Source organism: Canis lupus, chromosome 8, assembly GCF_003254725.2.
Source record: "Canis lupus dingo isolate Sandy chromosome 8, ASM325472v2, whole genome shotgun sequence".
Lineage (NCBI taxonomy): Eukaryota > Metazoa > Chordata > Mammalia > Carnivora > Canidae > Canis > Canis lupus.
The window spans coordinates 63027669-63048822 of record NC_064250.1 but is presented as its reverse complement, the minus strand read 5'-3'; the positions used below and the strand labels follow the sequence as shown (position 1 = coordinate 63048822).

Genomic DNA, 21154 nt, shown 5'->3' with positions numbered 1-21154 from the left:
TCTTGCGTCCAACAGAGGAGTCGGAGAGGGGAGAGGGAGAGGTCCTCCCCGGGGCCACGGGCAACTCCCTCCAAGACGCAGCGAGTGGTCGGAGAGGTCCCCGTGCTGGGAGTCAGGAGGGACGGCAAGGGCCCTCGCCCCGGGTGGGGCGCCTCGCACCTTCCCGCCCCGGCACCCAGGGGAGCCTGCCGGTCCGCATGGGCGGGGGAGGGGAGGCAGTCCGCGCGCCCCGAGCGCAGAAAGGGGTCTCCTCGAGTCGGTCCCGGCCCCCTTCCCGCCGCCGCGGAGAACCTGGGGGCAGGGCAGGCCCGGAGCAAGTCCCCCGGGAGCCGGGAGTCTTCTTCCTCGCGGGTGAATAAATAAATTATTAAGCGCCCAGTACACAATAGCCTCGCTAGATGGAGACGAGGAATCACTGCAGCGGCGCTGGCGGCGGCGGCGGGGAGCGCGGGCGGGAGCGCAGCCCGGGGCGGGAGGCGGGCGAGGCTCCGGCGGGGCTCACGTCTGTTTTCCTTTTTCGTGCATTATTTATTTCGCCTCCGCCCGCAGCCCTGCTGCCCCAGCGGGCGCCCCGGGGCAGCGCCTCTCGCGGGCCAGCGCGGCCGGAGAGGGGAGCTCGGGCACCCCCGCGCCCCGGGCAGCCGCGCGGCGCCACCGGGAAGGGCGGGGACCCGGGGAGGCTCGCGCCGCCGGCTCCGGGCGGCTCGGAGGAGACTTTCCCCGCCCCCCGGCCCCCCCCCCGGCTCGGCCGCCCCCCCGCCCGGGCCCCGGGCGCGGCCGGGAGCCTCCGCGAGCCGCCGCGCCCTGCGCCCCGCGCCCCGCGCCCCGTGCGGGCGCACAGCTCCCGGCCCCCGCTGGGCAGCCCGCGAGGCCCCAGCCGCGCGCAAACTTTTGCTCCGGTGCCCGGCGCTCCTCCCGGCGTGTGAAGCCCCCGGGCGCCCGCGCAGCCGCCAGGGTGAGGACCGAGGCCCCGCCTAGAGGGCGGGGGACCGGGGAGGCGGCTGGCTTTAAATGGGGGCCGTCCGGCGGCTCGGGAGCAGTCCGCCGCGGGGGGAGCGTGGACCTCCCTTCCCCGCGCCGAGGAGCGGCGGGGCCGCCGCCAGGCAAGGTGGCGTGAGGCCCTGGAGCGGCGCGGGCGGGGACGGAGACCGGGGGGAGGCTCGCGCCCCGGAGCGGGAGGCCGGGGAGAGCGCGCGAGGGCAACCGGGGTGCGCACGGAGGTGCCCATGTTGCAGTGTGCGCAGTGAGGGCCGGCGGGGCAGAGAGGGTGCACGCAGCGTGTGGTTTCCCGGGGCCGTGCATGCAGGGTCCGCGAGCGTGCGTGCGGGAGCCGGGGGGTGTGCACGGCCGTTCCTGTGGGTGTGCAGGCAGGGTGAGAGGTGCCCGCCCCGGGTTTGAAGTGTGCTCACCGTAGGAGTGAGTTGTGCATGACTGGGGAGGTTTCTGGGAGAAATGCACCGGGCTCGGTGAAGAGTGCCTGGCTGTTTCTGGAGGTGTGCACGGAACCAAAATGTGCACGCAGGATTCTGGGGGTGTGCACGGGGCCGAGGTATACACATAAGGTTCTGGGGGGTGTGCACCAGGGTTGAGTGTTCTGGGATGCATGGCTTCTGTGAATGTGCCCGAAGGGTCAGCCAGTGTGCAAGCTGGATTGAAGGGGCAGCTGGATTTACGAGGGTGCCCCAGGGTGCGGGGCGTGCCGGCCCACCTCCGACTGCTGCGTGTGCGGGTGCTCGCGCCGGCGATGGTGCCCGCGCGGCGCCCGCCTCACCCGGGCTTTGCTCCCCTGACAGTTCGCCCCGGGAGCGCTGGTGCCACGGGCCGAGATGCTTCTCCGGGACTTGGTGCTGCGCCGTGGCTGCTGCTGGCCTTCACTGCTGCTGCACTGCGCGCTCCACCCGCTCTGGGGCTTCGTGCAGGTGAGCGGCGGCGGGGCGGTGTGGGCTGACTTCACGGCTGGAGGATCTCCTCCTGGGCAGGACCTGGGGGAGGGGTGCCCTTCACTCCCACGACCCTGGCTTCCTGCAGCCGCCCCTCTGATTGCTCCTGGGGAGAGTTTACCAAAGAAAAGGTGCATGCCCTCCCACTATCCCTAGGCACCCCCTCCCCCAATACTGGGCCCTGAAAAGATGCGGGAAAAGTCCAAGGTAAAGCTCAGCCCTGGCCTGCTACGGCCTACAGGACAGGGCCTTGGAACAGTGCCGTCTTGGTAATAACATTCTGTTGCAGAAATGGGGGGAAAGAAACCTTAGAGCTTTTACAAACTTAAAAAGAAAATGATCCCAAGAAGGATAACATTCTTTATTTGCCACCAGCATCACTAGTAAACTTCCACTTGGCGTTCTCAAACTGGACTTACCATACCTAGGGCTGTGCTTCCTGCAGGCAGTGGAGTTGGGGACGTGGACAGATGGTGCATGGTGGCCACTCGTGGGGAGGTAGGAAGAAATCGTCCATCTGTAAGGACTGCCTGGGGCTGGAGCCCGGGAGACCCCGGGGCACAGGCCAGGGGGCCGCCAATTGGGGTTACTTCTGTTAGGGTCAGAGAGAGGGTCAGACAGCATGGCCCCTGGCACCTCCTAGAATGTCCATGATCAGTGGTGCCATGGAGTGGTGAAGTGGACTTTGGTGTCAGCTTTGCATCTTGAGCCCCAGCTCTACCCCTCACCGGCTCAGGGCTTCAGGCAATGCCTCTCTGGGCCCTGGTTTCTCGGTCCTCACAGTGCTGTCGTTAAGCCCCCCAAGGGAGTAAAGATTGCTTAGTGTAGCGCCTGGACCATTATGAATACTAGTGGTGGCTGTGGCTGCCATTATCTATGGAGTAATTGTCACGCTGCTCTTCCATCTGGGTGGCCAGGTACTCTCTTGATCACTACACAGTCTGTTGGACATTTTTGAATTTTCAGCGGTTCCGCAGGCACTGGAGGACATTTTTACTGTTTGAGCATTGAAATCCCCAACTCTGGGGGTTTTGCGGCTTTGCGTTCTTCTGGTGGCATTTGCCAAGGGGGTGGGCGTTGGGGATCTTTCGCATGGTTGCCCTGAGTAGGGAGTGATACACCAAAGAAGGGGGGGTAGGATGAGACCACTTGCCGGTCTGCTGAGTCCTTGAGCTGCCCCAGACGATGGGGCCCCGCTGGGAACCAGCTGTCCGTCCTGCGTCCTGCTCTGATGTTCCGATGGTGACTGGGGTGACCATCCGGGAGCACCGGGAGCTCTCATGCTGGAAGCAGGATGTCGGTTGAGTGGGTGGGTCAGCCAGGAGTCCCCACTCCCAGCCCCAGCGCCCGGCTTCATCCTCAGCTCTCATCCCTGGCTTGCCTCTGTCTCCCTCACGATTGTTTTCCTTCCTTAATTGACAGCTTTGTTTAATGTGTGAAACGGCAGTTATTAAACTCAGCTGTGCCTCCTCAGGATTCCAGATTTTGTCACTTCTAAACACTTGGGCGGCTTGGGACCAGCTTCCCTTGTGCAAGTTTTTGTTGAGCCTCAAATGTTAAGTTCACTTCATTTTTCGTATATGTGCTGCTGAAGCGAGCACAAGTTCACTTCATTTTTATATTCATCTGTTTACAGTTTTCCCTAACACTCTTAGGGAGCAGCGTGATGCTGTTGTCAGCCTCCAAGGCTGAAATTCTGTGGTATGGACTAGCAGGATTCAAACAGCTGACCCGCTACCTCCCCACCGTCGCCACCAAAAGAAATAATGTCATGAAAGCAGCTCAGTTTTTTAACAATGTCCTTCAGCCAGGCAGTGCTTACCCAAGTGTGTGTGTGTGTGTGTGTGTGTGTGTATGTGTTTCAGATGCTGTTACTCAATACAAATCAATTTTCGTGAAAATCAATTAGAAAAGGAGTCCTCTAGACAAGTAAAATGGGCAAAATGTTGGCAGGAGGCTCTGGAAAAATTAATCTACAAATGATAAGACACTGAGAAAGCCAAGGGCAGAGGGGCTCTCGAATGGATGGGTCTGGTTTTTAAGCAAAAGAGCTGAATCCAGTGGAACCAACGTGAGTAGAGAAAGCTACAAGTGCATGAAGCCATGTATTTCCCTCTAAGCGGAGAGACAAATCTGTCACATCCTAGGAATTTCTTGAATATAGAGAAAGAACTCGGAGCTCTCTGTGCTTTCATAAGCATTTTGCCAGAAGACTCCCCCAAGTTGTAAACATTTGCAAGAGTGAGACCAACATTTGCAAAGAGCTGTAATTAATAGGATAATTGGTGAAGCAAGAGACCTGTGGTCAGGTCCCCCCCCCCGCCCCCCCACCCCCACCCCTCCCAGCAAAGCACCAGGTTCCCACCTTGGAATCAGCCTGAAGCCTCTGGCTGCTGCCCAGAGGATAAGAAACGTAATCATTAAAGTCAGATGACATTTAAATTGCCGCAAGGTTGGTGGGGGCATTCCTTAGCCTTTCCCTTTTCTTCTTTAATATGTCTAGAATTGAGATTCTAAGCTTTTGTGATTTGGGGTTCTTGTAAGTTCACTTCCAGATGATTCCTTTTTTTTGCAAGCAAAGAGGATGACAGGCTGGCAAATTTATTAGGTGTGACAGGAGTGTGTCTCATCAAGTTACTGTGGTGCTGGCCTGTCTCCATAAAAGATACCAGGAGCCGTCATCTTTGTGGACTTCCTCTAGGGAGACAGGCTCTGACCCCGGCCTATAGGTCTCTGTGCTGAAGAGGAGCCACCAGCAATGCTGAACTCCTCCTATGATCAGTCACTACAGCTTGGGTTATCTTGTCAGTGGCGTTTATTGGTCACCTGCTGTTTGCCAGGCCCTGTGTTAAGTGCAGAGGACCTAGTGGTCCCTGCCCTCATGGCACCGACAGTCTGATGCTGGAGAGATAATTAAGTAATTATAGGTAAGAGAACTCAACAGGAGCAGATGGCTTGGGGAGAGATCTTGTGGAAGAGTCCGAGAAGCCTCACAGATGTAGTGCTTTGGCTGAAGCATAGACAAGGACAAGACAGGAGTATGGTCAGCATAAATGAAGTGTCCACAGGAGCGAATGGGGCATTGGAAGAACCACGGAGGCGGAAAGTCCCAGATAAGGCCACTGTTATAAACCACTAACATTGTGCCTTACATCCTGGACTTGATCCTGAGGCCTATGGGAGCCATGGAAGGTTTTAAGCAAGAAATGACTCAGACTCAGGCTGGCATTTTCGAAATCTCGGTCTAGGCCCAGGGAAAAGACGGATTGGGGGAGGTGGGAGTGAGGCAAGGGGCAAAGACGCTAGGGAGGGGAAGGTTGCCAGATCTAGCAGGTAAAAATACAGGGCAGTTAAAATTGACTTTCAAATAAACAGCTCATGCTTTAGTGTAAGTATAGCCCATCCAATATTTGGGATATACTTACACTAAAAATTGTTGTTCAGTCTAAAATTTAACAAGGTGTCCTATATTTTATCTTGTGGTTCTGTGTGAGAGGCTGCTGCTGCCCAGTGGGAGAAAGGATGGCATCCTGGTTTAGGATGGTGGTGGTGGGAATGGGGAGAAATTGATGATGGATGCAGGGAGGTAACATCCCCTGAACCAGAAAGTTGGGTGGACTGGCCAGGAGTGAGTGGGAACTGATGGCCATGGAGCAGCAGGGTGACTGCGAGACTTACCTGTGCCTCAGCCCCCTCTCCATGATTGCAGCATTGACAAGATCCTGGTGCCAGGGAGATGCTACAGAGCAGGGACAGGAAGGCAGGGGACAGCAGGACTAGAACAAAAGCGGTCGCGGGAAGTAATGATGCCACCTTTGGTTCTGTGGGCCTTCGGCAAGTCATCGACCTCTCTGAGCCTCTGCTCCTGCTTAGCCACGTCCAGCCAAGAGCTGGTGGCTTCAGGGAAAGTTCCTTCTCCTTGTGGGACTCCCCAAGATGCAAACCAAGCAAGCCAGGTGTTGAGACAAGCTTTCAATGCTGAGGTCTCCCCACTACTGGTCTAAATACAACACTACCCTCCACAGAACCCCCAAGTGGACCCAGAGTTGGGGAGCAGAATAGATCCTGTGTTTCTCCACTGATGGGCAGACCATCCCCCAACACAGCTTTTCATTATGTACCAACTGAATGCAGGGCCCTGTGAAATCTTGGTACATGACTTAGCCTCTCGGGGCCTGGCCTCCCCCTGCCCCCCTGTAAGCCTCCATGATACCACTTGCCTCTCTCAGTTATCCTTGCCAGGAAACCAGAACCCCGTTCCCATGGCTGACGCCTAGCAGGGCTCAGGAAGGCGCACCTGATAGGACTAAGGAAACACAGGCCTACCCACCTGCCTGCCCCAAGAGGCTCCCTGGCTCAGTGTGGGGAACAGACATTACGAAACAGTGAGCAGAGCGCCACCCAGAGATTATAAGGTGAAGCAGCAGCCCTGGGCAGGTGGATCTAATGGGAAGGATGGGAGTGCGGAACATGGGGTTCGGGAAGTTGGCAAGTAGATAAAGGTCAGTGTAACCTACTGTCAGTTAAGAGCGGCTCAGTGGCCACAGGCTTGCGCTGGACCAAACTCCGGTGAACAGCCCCAAGTGGGGCCTGCCGCTCAGAGAGAAGTTCAGACACCCCAAACTGGACACTTTTGTGAGGGCCATTGGCTAAGCAGTTGTGTTTGCTCCCATTTCACTGGGGCCATTTTCCGAGAGACCAAGGAACCATAGATTTGTTTAAATGCCATGTGCTCCTTTGTTGTCATGCCTCCCCCTTCAGCCTTGAAACTTGGCCCCGGCTTCCCTGCAGCTAATTTTGTCACATTAAACTCTTGTACACATCTGCGCCCTTGTACCCTCTCACAAAAATGGGTCATCGTGTTGGGCCAGGTTAAGCAGATGTGCTCCTCATGAACTCTCGCATAAATTGCCCCTCGGAGAGTGGAGGACTCCTTGTTTTGGCGGTGGCATTGCGCGATGTTTACATACTGGTAGAGTCCAGCAGAGGAGAGACTTAGAGGCCGGCATTGGCAGAATGGAGCCTTCGAGCAACCCCCAAGGTCTCAGAAGGTCGGAACCAAGAGGAGGGAGGCTCGATGAGCACGGGAGAACTGACAGGTGCCTTGGTGAGAAGCCAGTGGGGGTGCCTCTGCCATGTAGGGAGTTAGGCATCCCCGGTAACTAACTAGCAGAGGCTCACCATCCAAGGATCTGCTCTTCCCAATGGGAGATGAGATCACCTTTGGAGTTTGAAACACAGTCCAAGGCCCTCTAAGAACACTAAAAGGTGGTGAGCAGCAGCTTCTTGGTCTCCTAGATATTAAGATAGGGCTGTAAATCAGCCCACCTCCAGCCGCCATCACCCAGTGGTCATCACCCAGCCTGTTTGCATCGGAGCCCCAGGGGCCCTCTCTGCCAGCCCAGGACACTTGAGGAGGAAGGGCTGCCTTGACCTCCAAAGGCAGTCTATGGAATGCCCTTCCCGGCAGGCCACAGGTAGCTGGTTGCGGAGAAACTGGGATTCTGGGTTTCTACTCCCCGGAGATGAGCCAGAGAAGTTACTAGGGACTTCACTGAGGTTGGTGATGCCCACCAACTCTTTCCTTCATGCCTTTAAATCCGCTTGGTCCCTGGGACAGGCACACAACCCTAGGCTCATGGGTTAGGGCGCTCTGCCCTCGGGAGGGGTGCTGGTGGTTCATCTAAACCAGCAGTGCTCACACTGGCTGTACAGCAGAAGTCTAACCTGGGAAAATGAAACAAAATAGCCATGCCCAGCTCCACCTGCAGAAATTCTGATTTAATTGGTCTTGGGAAAGGATCAAGCATGAGTATTTTTTAAGCTGCCTGGGAGATTCTCATGTGTGGTCAGGGTTGGGAACTGCTGGTCAAGCATAGCCCCATCCTTATTTACAGGTGAAGGACTAAAGACTGGTGTCGAAAAAAAACACCAGATTGGGAGTCAAGAGGCATGGATTCTGGGCCAGGTTTTAATATTCATTCATTCACCAAATATTTATTGGATGCCAGGCATTCTCTTAGTGAGAGAAAAAAAAAAAAAAGGCGGGGCGCCTTCCTCCATAGAGCTTCTGATCCAATGGTGAAGACAGGTAGGAAAGAGATAATCACCCAAATGTCGATTTTTGCCCCACAGAGTACACACGGGTGCCAGGAGAGCCTATAAAGGGAGATCTGAGCTGCTCAGAGATGCTTCCCTGAGGAGCTTGTAGCCAGTAATAGAAGAAGTCAGAGAAGGGTGTGAGGAGAATGTTGTGGGATACTGGAGAAGCATATGCAAAGGAGGGGTGCTGTGGCCGGGGTCCAGGGCCTGGAAGGAGGGCGTTGAGGGCAGAACAGAAGCTGAGAGCATGGCCTCCTTGTGGCTCAGTCAGCTAAGTGTCTGCCTTTGGCTCAGGACATGATCTCAGGGTTCTGGGATCCAGTCCTGAATCAAGCTCCCCGCTCAGCAGGGAGCCTGCTTCTCCCTCTCCCTCTGCACCCAACTTGTGCGCGCTCTCTCTCAAATGAATGAATAAATCAATCAATCAATCAATCAATCAATCAAATCTTAAAAAAAAAAAAAAAGAAGCTAAGAGCATGGGTGAGGTGGGGCTGGAAATGTTGCCAGGGGCCTCTCAAGCACGGCCTCATGGCCACGTGAGCTCCGGAGCTGTGGGCAAGCGCCCAGGGATTATTGGGAGGATGTGGACGGTGCGGTCGGGTGTGTTTCCCACAAGACCACTTGGGCCACCTTTGCTCACTTAGCCTGGCTGGGCAAGCTTCCTCCCTCAGGTTGGGGGTGCCTTGGCCCTGTGTGGACACAGGAAGGCTTTCGGGAGCTGTGGGCGGAGAGGAGGGGCGTGCTTGGCCTTGCGCTGTAGCCCTGAGGCCTGCAGGAATGGCTGATTCAGGTTACAGAGGAGTCAGAATAGGCATCCTGTCGCCGCCTGGGCGTGGGAACCTCGGGCAGCCACTCCTCTTGCCCCGTCTCCCTCTTAAAAGCCAAGTCACTTGCCGCCGTCTCATAGCAGGTCCCTGGTAGAGCTGGGGATAAGACGTGGGTCTCTAAACCTGCTAGGCCAGCCTCGCACACCATTATTCCCCTTTGAGCCACCCCGACTCCTGCCTTCCTCCCTCAAGGGTCTGGGGGGCAGGACCCACAGTTGCAGCCTGGCTGGGTGTGTCGGGGTGGGTGGGCCTGTTTCTGCTCCAGTGGCCTCACTGTCATCTCTTGCGCACCTGCACCCATTTCTGCAGGTGACGCACGGTGAGCCGCAGAAGTCCTGCTCCAAGGTGGCCGACAGCTGTCCACACATCTGCCAGTGCCGACCCCCTCCCTTGCTGCCCCCGCCGCCGCCACCCCCACCGCCTCCCAGACTCCTCTCAGCCCCAGGTAAGGAAAGGCTCTCTCGTCTCTGGGGTTTGCTTTGTCGCGGGGTTCTCTTTGTGTTTTCTGGGCCCGGGAAGGACCCGGGAGCAGAGCAGAGGACAGCCTCGCTTCCTTTGTATTTTTCCACTGGCCGAGCAGGAGGGAAGCCAAGGCCCAACTTTCCCTGCAGACTGCAAAACGCCTTTCCCACAGAATGTTCCTGCGAGATGGAGGAGGATGTTTCTCCATCGGTTAATCAGATAAAAGTCAATCTCCATTTGATGAGTGACTCGGCCTGGATGGTTCTGAAGGCCAGAGCTTGGAAGGGGAGGGGGAGCAGCCAGCGGACTGGTCTTAAAGACCCCACGCGTGCACATGCTTTCACTTCTCTATTTTAACTCACGCCTGAGGAAGGCGGTTGGTAATGACCTGACCCAACTTGGAGGGAGTGGGAGTGAACTCATGCAGATGCCTCACATCCATTTGCAGCGAGTTCTGCTCGAAACCTCCCTCTCACTGGTCTGCCTTGATTTCATCTATGAGCAATTTGATTGCCTGGTCATTCGAACAAAGGAGGGTTTCTTTGGCCAGAAATGGCCTCCTCCTGACTCCTGACTCGGAGGGGTTAAGTTGCCGCATGCTGACAATTGCGAGTGGAGAAGGTCTCTCTGAACAAGAGATCCTGTATCTTGGATGGGTCCCTCCGGGTTCGGCCTGTACGCTGCCTGTGGTAGTGCGTGGATCTATCTCATTAAACACCTCTCCTTTGAATTATTTTGGGCATATTTTAAATAACGCTGACAATGCTCATTCTCTGGTAGACTGTGTCTTCAGGCTCTCGGGGTCCAGACAGTGATGCAATGTTCTGGAGGATCTTTGCCATTCAGATGCATTTCTGCACTTTGTCTGTAGGGCCCTTACCTGTCTCCATTTGTCGCTGACACCTGTGGCCCTGTGCTTCTCTGAGTGTGGCCCTCAGTGTCACAGGAGCCATTTCTTTTAAAGTGTGGCTTAGGAATTGGCATGATAAGTTCAAAGATGATCCAAAGGCAAGTTAAAGTCAAGAAGCTTGGCCTACCCGGCCCTCTGCTCCTGGCCTCTGCAGGACCCTGTAGCCCGGGATGCTCACCTCCTCCTCTCTCCTGAGGGAATCCCCAGGCTGTGCCATGGGGCCCAGCCCCAGGCACCTGCCTCTGGAGATCACTCCCTTTCTTTAGAAATCTTCCCCTTCCCTCTGTTTGGGCTCTGGGCTTGTGCTGTCTGCAGGTGTGCTTGCATCTGATGGGCCCATATCCCCCCAGTGGGAGTCCCTTCTACAACCTGTGCTAACTGAGCTTCTGCACCACACGTGGAGAGGAAAGACCATTCTGGTCTTCTGGGATCTCTCTGTCTCGAAGGGAAGGCCTTAGTGTCCGCAACTGGCAAAAAAGTGGCCCGAGATAGCACAGGTGGTCTCGAGACCTTTGAGTACTTGGGCCACAGAAAACAGTACCATTCATCTGGCCCAGAAGGAATAAGTAGGATTATTCTAGGTTGATGAGAAGGGTATGAGAAAAGGACATCAGGCAGAAGGAACGGCATGGGCGGAGGCTCGGAGGTATGACTTTGTGAGACTCATCATGGGAGTCACAAGCCCCTCAGTGGGTTTGAAGGAGTGATCAAGGGGCGGACTGTGAGGGGCCTCGTGTGCCGAGCTATCACCTTTTCATCCTGTGAATCTGTTTGCCAAACGTGATTCACCCATATCCAAACACATCCTGTTCTTTGCCTTGGTTTTTCTTTAAATAGACTCACCTTTGTGTTTATACAAATTCATTTCCAAAGAAAACTTTATAGAACTACTGTCAGTGAAGAACGGGTATCATTTGCATAGTAGAAGGTGACCATAAAAACAAATGCAGCAAACACCAAACAATGTCTCAAAGCTCTAGCTTGTTGTAGAGGGTTCCAGGCTCAAGGCTTCCCCTCTTTTTGTTAAAAGGGATAGAAGCCAGTGGTAGACCGTTGTCAGAGCCCTCGTGGGACCACGTGGAGATTTTTCTCTATAAAGAAATCAGAAGGCTCGTGAGAGAACCCAAGGGGGCCCAAGTTTCTTGTTCTGTCTCAGTGTGTTAGCGTGCAGAGTCCATGTGCCATCTGCAATCAGCTCACTTGACTGCAGGGACAAGCACCCCATGCTTTAGGAATCTGCTACGGATAGCTGCAAGCCCGCAGAGGCGTTAAGCAGGGGAACTGGCATGATTCTGTGTTGTCTTCTTCAGAAAGATCAACTTCCCTGACAATGTGGAGAATGGGCTTGGGCTGAGCTGCCACACTGGAGTTGAGCGGAGAACTCAGTGTCAGACCACCCACGAGGGCCTGGCGCCAGGCTGGGTGCTACGGAGAAGGGGAAGCGGGGAGGGAGTGCCTCTGGTGAGGGGACAGAAGCCTCCTGTTGGGCTTTGGGGCTGAGTGCTTCTGGGGCTTGACCCTATGGCAGGGCTTCTTCAGTTACACGGAGCAGAAACGCCTCTTGAAGTGGCTGAAGCCGTGCTAAAACCAGGGCGAGAGATGTTAGTTCCTTGGCTCATGTGTCAGGATTTCCCAGCAGCAGACCTCGTATGATGGTGATACTGGATTTCTGTCTCTGCCTCTCTCTCTTCTGGTTTCTCCTGGGTTGCCTCTTCTCTCAGGCTGGCGTGGTCCCTGGGGCTCCAGGCTCCAGGACTCCATCACCCTTACTGTCAGTAATCTTCCCACAAAGGGAGCTTCCCTTTCTGGATCTCTCAGCCAAAGTCCTGGGGCTGACTTTAACTGGACCAGCTTGGGTCACATGTCTGTCCTTGGATCAGTGGTGGTGGCGGCCTATGGGAGGGAAGAAGCTGATTGGTCAGGCCTGGGCCACATGACCCCCTTTGGCCTTGGCCCACATGGAGGGAGGTCAGAGGAGGAGAGGTGGCTCTCCAAGGGAAGAGCCGGATGGAGCAGCGATAGCTCAAGGATGAGGACGTGGACACTGGGCAGGGATAGGACAGAGGATGCCGCCCTCAGCTGTGACCTACCTGCAGACATGGGAGGCAGATTAAACCAGTGGCAGAGAAAAGATTTTGTATATTCTTTCCATCCTGCTTGAGCTCAGCCTCACCCCTGCACACGAGCAGTACCCAATAAATATCAGAAAGAGATAGAGCCACATCCACAACCTCAGAGTGTTCTACAGTCCCCAAAGAACTAGCCCCCCACCCCCCAGCGGGCACTGGGCTTTGGTGCAGTGAAACCCCCCTGTGGTCACTTCATTCAGAAGGTGTGCACAGAGCTCGGCAGGTGCCGCGCACTGTGCCAAGGGCTAGGAATCAGCACTGAGCAAGAGAGGGGGAGCCCTCATGAACTTCAGTTTGCAGAGGGAGTTTGCAAGAGTGTCCTTTCCTGCCATCTTTCCGGAGATGCTGTTTCTAGGTGCGTGTCAGCCTTTTGCCCATTTGTTCCATGGATGTGCTTTGCACCCCTTCTGCTCACAAGGGCCTCTCCTTTGCTGGCCAGTGTGTGCCCAGCGTCTGCCTCGGGCACGCTGGAGGCACACAGAGGTGCACAGGGACGTGTCCTCCCCAGCGGGGGCTGGAGGGGAGGACCTGGGAAGGCGTGAAAGAACTCTCCAGTAGATGCTGGACGGGCTGGAGCAGAGGGAGGCTGGCCGGCAGGTGGAAGAGAGGGAGCAGCTGAAGCAAAGCTCAGAGTTTGGAGCCCAAGGATCAAGCGGAAGTCTCCCTGCTGAAGGAGTGTCCGTCTGCCGGAGTGTGGGCTTCTTTAAATAGACTCACCTTTGCGTGTATACAAATTTATTTCCAAAGAAAACTATAGAACTACTGTCAGTGAAGAACCGGTATCATTTGCCTAGTAGACGGTGACCATAAAAACAAATGCAGCAAACACCAAACAATGCTTCAAAGTTCTAGCCTGTTGTGGAAGGTTCCAGGCTCAAGGCTTTCCCTCTTGGGTCTAGGATAGAGGAAGAAAAGAGGAGAGAAAGCTCTGTGCATCTTTATGCAGACCTGTATGGCCTCCCATAAAAGTGACCCTTAGAAATTGTTGGGTGTTCTCCACACGGCCAGGCGGGCAGGCCTCCCTCCGCCTCCAAACAGCACGCTGCTGCTCGAGGTACCCAACTTGTCGTGTTTTGCCCAGGACTGTCCTGGTTTGAGTGCTGAGCGTCCTGCAGCCTCACCAGGACAGTGGGTCTCCTTTTGGCTGGGCCACTCTTCTTCTGGCAAAGGCGAGGGTGGTTTTGGGGTGTTGATTTATTTGGTTTTGGTGTGTTTTGTTTTGTTGTGTCATGAGACTTTCAGGGACACTGGCACCCCAGTTTCCAGCTGGAACTCATGGCTCACAGGGGCAGCTCCGCGATGTGTTCCTGGGGGGTGGGGGTGGGTCCGGGCCGTTCCTCCCAGCCCCCCTGGGAAGTGTAGCGAGACAGCCGTGCCTGAGTCCCATCTGCCATTGGGAGGGAGCTTGGAAGAGCATCTCCACTCTCTGCTCTTTGTTTCTCAAGCTCTGCCCACAACCCTTGGCACTTAAAATGAAGTGTCATCTGCACTTTGTAAACCTGTGCAAGCTGTGGGCCGTCGGGAGACACATGACCAGGGGTTCTCAAATGTGAGCGCGGTCACAATCCCGTGGAGGGCTTGTTTCAACACAGGTTGCTGGACCCGATCCCCTGAATTCTTGCTTCAGTAGGTCTGGGTGGAGCCTGACGATTTGCATTTCTCACACATTCTCAGCTGCTGCTGCTGGCGAGGGGTACACACTTTGAGAACCAGTGTCCTAGCGAATGACAATCAGGTCAGGGGACTCTAGAGGCAGACCCGGCCCTTCCACTCCTAGCTCTGTGACGCTGGGCACATCACATTCCCTTTTAGGGCCTCAGTTCTCTCATCTGTATAGTGGGGCTGGTGGTACCCACTGGAGAAGGGATTGCTGGGAAGACTGGAGATGACACAGGCTGCATGTGGCAGAAACGACATGTTTGCAAAACCCTGTGGCTCCCCAGTGCCTCCCAGCTGGGCTCTCCTGCCCTCCTGAGCTGGTGGCAAATCTTGCTCACTAGCTAAGTGATTTGGTCAAGGTATCCTTAACTGCTTGGGAACCTCAATTTCTGCATCTGTAAAAATGGGGCTAATGATAACACCGGCTGCATGTATGAGGGATCCGGGGGGATTCAGTGCCACAAAGTTAACACAGTGCAGAACCCAGAGCCCAAGCCACATGCAATAAATGGCCCCTAATAAATAATATTCACAATCCACAGTAACAGTAGTGATAATAAAAGGTCCCTGGCCTCTAGTTTGGGAGTGACTTAAACACGGTGCTGGCCCCTGTCTGCTGACAAAGGAGCATCAGGTTAGAAACTTGAGGATCAAGTTGGCTCTTTAAGGATTTGTAGGCTCTCCTAGGTTTTTAGCATGAACAGGAGGTTTGCAGAGAGTACCCCACCACCACCCCGGGACCCTTCTGGGGCCTCCCTCGCCAGGCTTACAGTCAAATCGGGGCCCCCAGGCCCAGGTATTTCTGGCAGGTGTGGGCAGGGGTGAATCCTGGCAAAGGCAAAGCAAAGGCACCCTCAAGGGCCCCAGGAGAAAGCCCACGACAGCCTGCAGCGCTCAGGACCTGGGCTCACTTGGTAAATGTCAGAGATGCCCACTCGTCCCTGCGTGTGACTCAGACACGGCTCCTTCTCCGTGGAAGGAGACATGTACCAGCCCTCCAGGAAAAGCATGCACACCCCTCCATGAGACCTGCTTCTGAGGCTGATTGGTCCCAAAATAGCTGTAGCAGAACAGAGGCGTGAGCCTGCATTTCCATAGTGCCTGTCTTTACAGAGTCAAGTCACTGATTGAGATTTTATTTTTGCATTTGTTTTATTCTTAGAAAAGCCAGGAAAGGGGTTAAGTGATTTCCCAAAGGTCACACAGCAGTGGTAGAGCTGGGATGGGGTCACCTGGCTCCCCATCCCATGTGCCAAGGGCCAGGTTTTAACACAGAAACAAATGGGGCTGTGGAAGTTCTAGAATGCTTTTTTTTTTTTTTTCACTCACCCAGAACACTGAAAGGAAAATGCTATTAGTTCCCAGTACTGAGGTGGAAGTTTTGCTTTCCTCAGCTCATTTAATCCTTAAACACGCCTCTGTAGTAAGTGGTATGATCTGCAATTTCTATGGGGAGCCTGGGGCTCAGAAAGGGTGAGTTACTTGGCCCAGGCTACCCAGCTGGTAAGAAGGGGTGGTCATTCCTGCTTCCTGCTGCATCCTTTGCCTGCCTCTGCCCCTCCACTGCGGACAGACAGCGTCAGGGCTCTCCCCTCCTTTCCTTGAATGGCCTGTGCTCCTTCCCATCTCAGAGCCTTCACACTTATGAGCCCTCCTGGGTGCCAGGCTCCCCCTCAAAATAGTTGACTTTAACTCACGCTTCGAATATCCTCCAGGAAAACCCTCCCTGACTCCCACGGAGGTCACACCATTCCTAGTTCTATCTACGGGTAAGGAATGAATCACTGCAAAAGTTAGTGGTTAGTAACGCATGGGTGCACTCGTGGGTGTGGGCTTGACAGGTTCCACCAAGAGGCTCTTCCTTGCAGTCTTTCCTGCCTTTGCAATCAGTTGGCTGGGCCTGGATCCACCTTGAAGGCTTCCCTGCTCGCCTCTGATGGTTGGTGCTGGCTGTTGGTTGGGTCCCCAGCCGACTGTGTCCACCAAGCACACGAGATGACTCCCTGTGGCTTGGGCTTCCCCGCAGCGTAAGCATGGTGGCTGCGTGCCAAGCCCAAGAAGCAGGTGGAACATAGCTGAGGGCATCATGTAACACCGCTTCTACTGCATTTGTTCCTTGGAATCGAGTGACCAAAGCTGCTCACATTTAGGGAGTGGGGCCCAGCTCCCACCTCTTGATAGAGGAGTGTCAGAGAATTTGCCTACATTTGAAAAGCACACCACCCTCGATCTTCACGCACACACTCTTTGCACTATCTTTACTATCTTTTTCCCTTATAGCAATCATCCAACCCTTTAAATATCAAATCTGATCATTAGCAATTCATTAATTAACTGATCGACTAATGCCTGGATCCTTTGCTAGATAGAGCAAAGTTCCTTATTCCGTGCCTGGCATATCACAGGTCCTCAGTAGCTTCTAATCCGTGTCTTTTGCAAATAATTTTGACTATCTGCTATGGACAGGCCCTGTGCTAGGTTCTGGGATGCAGCGGTGAACTTGACAGAAGGACCCCTGCAATCATGGAGTTTACATTTTACCACGTGTGTGCTCCGGCGGGGCAGGGGGCGCTGGGAGAGAAAATAAATCAAAAACATCAAAGATAGAAACGCGTTACTACAGAGGTCGTTAGAATCCTGTGATCTCGGTGATCACTTAGATTGCATGGTCTGAGGACAGGAGGTGATATTTCAGTGAAAGCTGATAGAAGTGAAGTAGTCAGGGCAGGAGAACCCAGGCGAGGAAGATTCTCAGGTAAGGGAACAGCGAATGCATGCAGGGCGGCGCTTGGGGTGTGTGAAGAGCCAGGGTGGCTTCTGGCTGCTGGGTAAAGGAAGGCAGGAGGAGGCGAGGCCCAGAGGGAGGCAGCACCCAGACCATGCAGAATCCCTGAGGCTAGGGAGGGGGGTTGGTTTGATCTCAAGTGCACCTAGAAGCCTCTGGACAGTTTGGAGCAGAGGTGTGGTGTGGCCTCATTTACACATTACAGAGACCAGTTCCCCAGTCAAGAGGCTGTCACTTCAGTCCAGGCCACAGATGGTGGTGGGGGAGCCAGTGGTGTGGCCTGGTTGGGGACAAGGGAGAGGTGACGGTGTCAGACCCCTGTCCGATTTAAGATGGTTTTGGAGGCAGGGTGATGGGACTCAGTGGTGGCTGTGGTTGTAGGGGAGGGTCGGGAGGCAGGGATGCCACTGGGTTTTGGGGGATAAAGGAGCAGAGAATCCATGAGATGTCACCCACACTGCTCTTCTCCTTGGTCCTCAGGATGCTGGTGATCTCACCAGTGGGGTGGTCAGGCCGACTCGGATGGTGCCGTGAAGGGGTCTGCAGACGCTCTGATGTCCGGCAGTTTGAGCAGCTGCTATTTTAAGGACACAACCTCTGGGGCTTTAGAAATCCAAAGTTTAGCAACACTTCATTGCATCACCGAAGCCAACTAGATTTTCTTCCAGATTGTGAGGAGTTTGGGACCAGCAGAGGAGGAGACCCTTACAGGCCTCTAAAGCTGAGGATGAGTGCAGGGGGTAAGGCCGACCCCGGGACCGGCCTTCTCTGTAGGGCATCGGGCTCCTTAGGGAAGTGCGTGACTGCCATGGCACTGTCCTGGCCAAGGTGAGACCCGAGGAGGGACTCTAGGCATCAAACAGGAGCCGTGTTGCTTTGCCCGTTCCCGGCTTCAGGGGCTGCATTGGTGTAGCTGGTCTTCACTGTCACTATGGTTTGGACCTTGGGGTAGTAGACGTTCATCATTTGTAGGACACAGTTTCCATCCTGTCATCTTTGAGCTCCTTGCAGGAGAACCTGAGGTCTGGGCCCGGCTCTGGCCCTTGGCAGCTGTGCACCGGTCACAGCACCTGTCTGAACTTCCGATTGCTCGTCTGCCAAAGGCGAAGGATGATGCTGTCCTCTGAAGGGGGGGTGGGTGTGGGAGTAGAAAGAGTACGTGAGGGCTTGCCTAGCATGTGGTACACTCCCCACTCTCAGTACCCAGGGTCTCTCATCCACGTAATCCTGGCTCGAGCAAATCTCTCATCCAAATTGGCCTCAGCTCCCCCATCCACAAAATGGGCTGGCTCTGCCTCGCCTTGTACTCCATACCAAGCACAGTGCGTGCATGAGCATAACTTTTGTCTCTGGACTTGAATGCTCTAGCAGTTGTTGGCTCTTTCTTTTAAGTGATTTTATTTATTTTTTTAAGTACTGAATTTTCTTTTCCCAATTGAATAAATGGAATTGTTAGTCTGCCATTTATTTGCTTGTATCCGGCAAATAAAAGATTACACATTTATGTAGACTCTAATTTGCTCAACCAACCTTTATTTGTTGATTTACTGAGCAAACATGTGCCAAGAGGTTGTGCCTTGGCAGGTTCCGGGGCTGCAGAGATGAATTGTACACAGCCCCGGGCCTCTACGTGGATGCCTGAGCTCTGGCTGCTGGGAAGTGTTGGCATCACCTGGGACTTTTAAAGATGACCCATACTCAGGCCTACCCTGCAGGAAGATGATTCTTGCCGAATCAAGGTTGAGACCCTCGGCTGTCACTGGAGGCGCGAGGCAGGAAGGGGTCTGTGCTGCAAGAAGATGAACAGCTGTGTGCACTTGAGGCCAAAAGGCCAGTGAGACTTGCACGCCAGTGAGTGACATCCCGGTGCCACCACGAGCACAGGGAAGTACCCAGAGTCAGGACCCTGATCCTCCAAGAATCCAGAATCTGGGGAGGCATCTGGACTCAGCCCAGAGTTGGAGACGGGGAAACATGCATGTTGGCCGGAGCACACACCCAGCCCTGACGTCTACTTCCTGGGTGCTCTAAATCCATATAGTATAAAGTTCACCTTTTTGAAGTATACAGTTCAGTGCTGGTTCTAGTACCTTCACAATGTCACACAACTGTCACTCCCTGACCTAATCGCAGAGCATTTTCATCATCCCAAAAGGAAACCCCATTCGTCCTAAGACATTCCCTCTCGTGGTCCCTATTTGGGACATTTCACATAAACCTGGGTGTTCTTAGGTAATGCGAGCCTCAGTTTCCACCTAGCGGGGATGAAGCCTCTTCCCTCAGTGTGGCTGTGTGGAGGAATCCGGACATCGCGTGCAGGCTCAGCCTGCCGCCCAGGGCAGGTGCTCGGAGAAGGTGGCTCCCATGGCAGAAAGGGACGGTGCATGGTGGGGAACATGATCCTGGCTGAAAGGCCCCTGCCTGTTGCATTGGGATCAAGAGCTGGTTCTGGCACCCCATAACTCTGGACCTCATTTCCCTCCTGGAGCTGTAGAGTGGGTCAGACAGGCTTGTGCTTAGAACAGTGCCCGCCCAGGGTGATCAGCCTGTCAATGTTAGCAATTTCACATTATTGCCGAATTCATATAGGATGCCCTGCTTGTGCCTGGGACGAAGCAGCTGGTCTGTCCTATTAAGTTTCTGATCTGATCCCTAAGGACTAGGACTACTGATTGATCTTTGTCCCCAGAGACAGCTCGGAGACACGCAGAAGGTGCATGCTGAGTGTTTGAATAAATGCATGACTTACAGGGAAGACAGGCTATAAGCTCTCCATGAGCAAGGGGGCGAGGAAGGTCTAATAGTTTTGAGCCTGCCATTTCCCAGGGGGCATCTGGGCCCATGACTGTTTGGGCTCCAGAAATGGATACTGAGATAAGACTTCAGGTACAGGTGGCTATTTGGGAGTTGACCTCAGAAAACACCAACAAGAAGTGGGTGTGGGAGACAGGGCAAGGCATGACGTCAAGCCAGTAATGCCTGTGGGGAGCTCTGGGAAATGGTGGAGGACAGCACCCGAGAGTCACCTGACCTGCGGGCCGAAGGGGCTGGGGTCACAGTGCTGGTCCCAGGGGGAGTGGGGCATCCACTTCCCCAGCAGTTGGCAGCCGAGCCAGTGAGCCCTGACAGGACACCAGCTACAGGCCACGGGCGCTGTCCCCTTATTCCACTGGGATTGCCGTGGGTGACCTCACACTCCTGGTCAGACCCAGATGGATCGACACCTTCCGAGAGTCCCCACCCCTCTTTCCCACTCAAGGAAGCACATCAGCTCTCGTGCGAGTGTTCTCCTATCATTGGGATTCCTGGTTTATATATTTAAAGAGCCGTAAACCATTCACAGACATTTACTCATTCAAAAATATGTGTAGATCTCTCCATTGGGGTCAGAGGCCAAGGACTTCACAGTGGGTAGGGCGGGGACAACCCACAGGGAAGGCTCACGGGGGAAGGTCGGGGTTCTGGTTTTTCTCATGTGGAGTTTGGGATGCGTGTGGACAGCTGGGAGAGGCAGGACACAGGAACAGCGGACTAAACAGCACCAGGAGTCCCCAGTCAGCTGAGTGGAGAGTGTCTGACCCAGGGCAGGTGCCCTGCAGGAGGCGATGGGGAGCTGAGGGGGAAAGATTCTCTGGGTGAGGGCTGGGAGTGCAAGTGGGGAGGGGGCATGCTCCTGGCAGGAAGTACGGCAGGGGCTAAGGGCTGGAGGCCACAGAGCGTCTGTCCTTCCCAGGACTGCAAGTGCACGAGCGGCACGAGAGCTGAGCCAGAGGAGCACGGGCGAGGCACAGCATGCACGAGTCCTGGACTTGAACCCCAGGCAGGGCAGAGCGTTGGAGGGTCTGCGTGGAGAGCTACCAGCTACGTTGTGGTCAGACAGCCCTGGTTAGGGGCTACGTGGCAGGAGGCAGAAGGCAGACAGCAGGAGAGGGTGGTGGACCAGGGGAGAGAATGGTGGTCTGGGCCAGGTGGCAGGTGTGAGCAAGGGGGTCGTGGGCTAGAGAACCTTCTGGACTCAGTGGCCAACCCCTGTCAGGGGAGAGCACCAAGGAGGACTCCCAGACAACAGTGTCTGATCCGATGCTCTTGTGGAAACAGGACACACAGGGAGAGTGCTCCAAGCGCTCAGAAGTTCAAGGTTTTGTCACATGGTGTTGGACGTGACATGCGATGAGGGGGCGGTCAGCCGGTGGGTCTGGAGTTGAGGGCAGAGGCCTGAGCTGGATGTAAGCCGGGGGTGGGGTGGGTAGTCGGCAGTGATAGCGATGATGCCAAAGCCACCAGAGGGTGGGGAGGACAAGCCCGAGGTTCTAGAGGAAGAGGATCCTGAGAAAGAGGGA

General features: G+C 55.0%; 1 protein-coding gene across 3 annotated transcripts in view; it reads left to right on the top strand.

Moving 5' to 3' along the window:
- The first annotated feature begins 828 nt into the window (after nucleotides 1–828).
- PRIMA1 (proline rich membrane anchor 1) overlaps nucleotides 829–21154 on the top strand; it is a 60066-nt gene continuing 39740 nt past the window's right edge. For 2 of the 3 annotated variants that reach the window (XR_003134844.3, XM_025442861.3), the window contains exons 1-3: nucleotides 975–1108; nucleotides 1794–1919; nucleotides 9179–9314. Coding sequence is in view for 2 of the 3 variants with exons in the window: in XM_025442861.3 (XP_025298646.1) it covers nucleotides 1827–1919; nucleotides 9179–9314 (229 nt within the window). In the remaining variant the exon portion in view is untranslated. The other variant, XM_035720132.2, reaches the window with a different exon arrangement.